The 3,121-nt window shown below is 36.2% G+C and overlaps 1 protein-coding gene across 1 annotated transcript in view; it reads right to left on the reverse strand.

Moving 5' to 3' along the window:
* The window catches only part of LOC104497017 (G-protein coupled receptor 64-like), a 47,031-nt gene that overhangs the window by 19,454 nt on the left and 24,456 nt on the right, over positions 1–3,121 (reverse strand). The window contains exons 7-8 of the mRNA XM_010140226.1: positions 1,698–1,745; positions 387–454 (exon numbers count right to left, since the gene is read on the reverse strand). Coding sequence (XP_010138528.1) covers positions 387–454; positions 1,698–1,745 — 116 coding nt within the window. The remainder of the gene's footprint in view (positions 1–386; positions 455–1,697; positions 1,746–3,121) is intronic.

Raw genomic sequence — 3,121 nt, forward strand, 5'->3', positions numbered from 1 at the left:
TCTTACAATTCTTGCCTACTGAACTAACTAAATTAATGTCCAAAGGAAGATTTTTTTGTGCCTAAAGGAGATTCTTAATTAGGCAGTTCCTCTCTTCAGACTTCCCAGGGCTTCCCCCTCCTCTACATATATTCTCTACATAGAGAATACAGGCCCTTAGCGTAGGAATTTACTTAGCTGGAATTCTAAAATTTAGCTGCAGAGCTAAGAAGAGAAGAGATCCATCCACTGCAAATATTAACTTATACTGTAAAACGTATTTGAAATAAAATAGAACTATAAAAACCTTAACAAGAATCATGTTAGGGTATCGGTATTTCAAGTGTACACAAAGAAACTCATTTCAGCCTTCCTTACAATAAAATTTTAAAAGAGAGAACACTTACTATTTCTACATTTAGTGACGTGTTATTGTCTTCGCTTGCCTGAAATTTTACCTTGCCCACATAGAACACTAAAACCAAAAGACAAAAAAGTTAAGAAAATCAATGCTAAACCACACGATGTGAAATTATTTGAGAATTTAAAAATCCGCTATCTGGTGTTACATTAGAAGGGAAGTAAGAACACTTAATGCTAGCTTTTCTGATCATTCACTATATTTGTAACCATTCTTCCATCTTTTCCTTTACTATTTCCACAAATTAACTAGTCTGATAGTTATTTTCTATATATTTGGTTTTGCTGGCTTCTCTAAATTCCTTTTCATCCTTTCCTTTTCCCCCCAAAACACAAAAATTGAACTACACATTACTACTAATACAACTCCAGCTCCCGCAATGAGACTAAAATGTGGGGGTGAAAGCAAGGTGATACTCTGAAAAATCGTTCTTTTGGGGATTAAAGAACTTTCAGGATATCATAATTCAAAGCATCATTCAACAGTCCTAGAGAGCTGGCAGGCCCATTCTGGAGACAAAAAGGGACCTTGACAACACTTCTCTGCCTGCAGCCAACCATTCGTGGCAGGCTCTAGAGAAAGAACCACACAGGAATGCATACATGCCAGCACCCAAATCACCTAGCAATTTTCTGTGTCAACCAGTACAGAATCTTTAGGGGGGGCAGTGTGGGAGCAGACTCTTATTCTGCCTCTTTTTAATTTAGGAAGTACTCAGCATACGGCTAGTTGGCGGTAGTGACTTAATTTCCTGAAGTACTTCTCACAGAAGCTGCTTATCAAAGTGCTGTGGAAGGCAGCACCATGTACTAACAAGATCTTATCTTACGTTTTTGTTAACACACATAGAGGGAATATCACTGCCCTTTCCATTTCCCTTTGTTTGTCTGTTCTGTCACATTACACTTTAAAAATACACAGAGGTTTTTACAATAATTCTTCTGGACACTATTTCAACTTCTATTCCTGATACAGAGTTAGGCTTATTATGGCAGACATTAGCATCTACAACAGCACACTGGTTTCCTCTTTTCTCAAGTTTGTAATTCTTATCTGCCATTGTGTATCCTTTGATAAGAAACCAAAGATCAAAAATACAACAGACTAAACACTACTTTTAAATAAAAAACCTCACATTTTATATTAATTTTTTAGATGTTATACACAGTATCTCTGAAATTGCAAGAAAATATATTACAGAGCTAGCTTTTAAATAGTGACTAAAAATTGCCTTATTACTCGGAACAGGAAATAACTGGACATGTTTTTTTACGAGAAAAAAAACCCAACTACTAACCTGAAAAATTACAGGCGGGTGTTCTGTTGCATAAAATGATTTCTTCTGCTATAGCGGTTTTTTGGGGGGGGGCGGGGCGGGGGGGAGATGCAGAGGGGAAAACAAACAGTGAGTAAAAAAGTTGAACTTAAACTCAGTACCGGCAAACATACATATTTCCAATCATATCAATGTTCTGTATGTAAAGGTCTTTACCGTTTAGAAACATAAAGTCTAGGCTTCTCTTCTCTAGAGCTCTCACCATGACACTTTCCATGACTTAGTATTGAGACCAAAACAATATGGCTTTGATTCATTAATTCTGAATAATTTTATGTAACAATTTCCACAGAAGACCTACATGCAGGTAGTCTGTAGTGTAAAATGAGCTCTTCAAATACCACAGTATTCAATCACTAGGTAGCATATTGTCTGCTTCTGAGGATCCTACCACGACTCCTTATGACAGCATGAAACTAAAACTGTTCTGTCTGACAGAATTCAAACTATGATGATAGCAAAGGTGTATACTCTCATCTAGCAGAACATGTCATTAGTTAGTTACGACAAGCTTTTGCCTGCTCCCATATTTTTTTTACTACCTACACTGCAAAGAAATAACACTGATACCAAATTAAGGGTATAGTAAACAGATGGCTCTGTTCCATAACATCAAAATAAAGGACCAGAAAAATACTTGTATTCAAGACAAAACTCCTACACTTGTTCATAAAAACAATGTGGCAGCATGACTTTCGTTGCTTAAATGGATAGATTGGCCTCCATTAATGGAAGAACAAATGCTATTTTCTCTGCTGTTACTATTAGCTAGTACCAAATTAGATGAGAATTTTTTCATTTTTTTACTTTTTCTGTGGTACAAATGTTTGCCTGTTATAGTTTGAAGATTCAGCAATTCTTTTACCATCAACATACAGCCATCAGATTATGAGCTGGTGGCAATATTCAAATTATTAGAAAAGATTTGGTTTTTCAGACAGCAGTTTAGATTCAAATACATCTGCCTTTCGTGTTGGAAATTGTCAGTGAAATAGCTATGATAACTGTGTCAGAAGGATTTAAAAAAAAAAACAATCCTCAAAGAAATAAAATATTCATAAATAACTGAATTTGTCAGAATTAACTATGTAAAGACCAACACCACTTACAAAAATCTAACACAAAATACAAGAGTGGCACAAAAGTAAAGAGTAACACCAGCCTCTTTTTCTTCACAGAGCACACATTTGTGTGCTACCTAGTCTTCAGATCTCTACATGGCCCCAAAACGCACAAAATAGATAAGCAGCGTGAAGGATAAAAGACTGGTGCTTCCAGCCCCCCAAAGATAATATAATCACAAACTTCCTGCAGGTTACATTCACACAGCCAAATTATACTAGCCAGTATGGCTGCAAGCCACTTCTCCCACTTCGCTTAATTCG

Source organism: Buceros rhinoceros, unplaced genomic scaffold (assembly GCF_000710305.1).
Source record: "Buceros rhinoceros silvestris isolate BGI_N320 unplaced genomic scaffold, ASM71030v1 scaffold15677, whole genome shotgun sequence".
In the NCBI taxonomy this organism is placed as follows: domain Eukaryota; kingdom Metazoa; phylum Chordata; class Aves; order Bucerotiformes; family Bucerotidae; genus Buceros; species Buceros rhinoceros.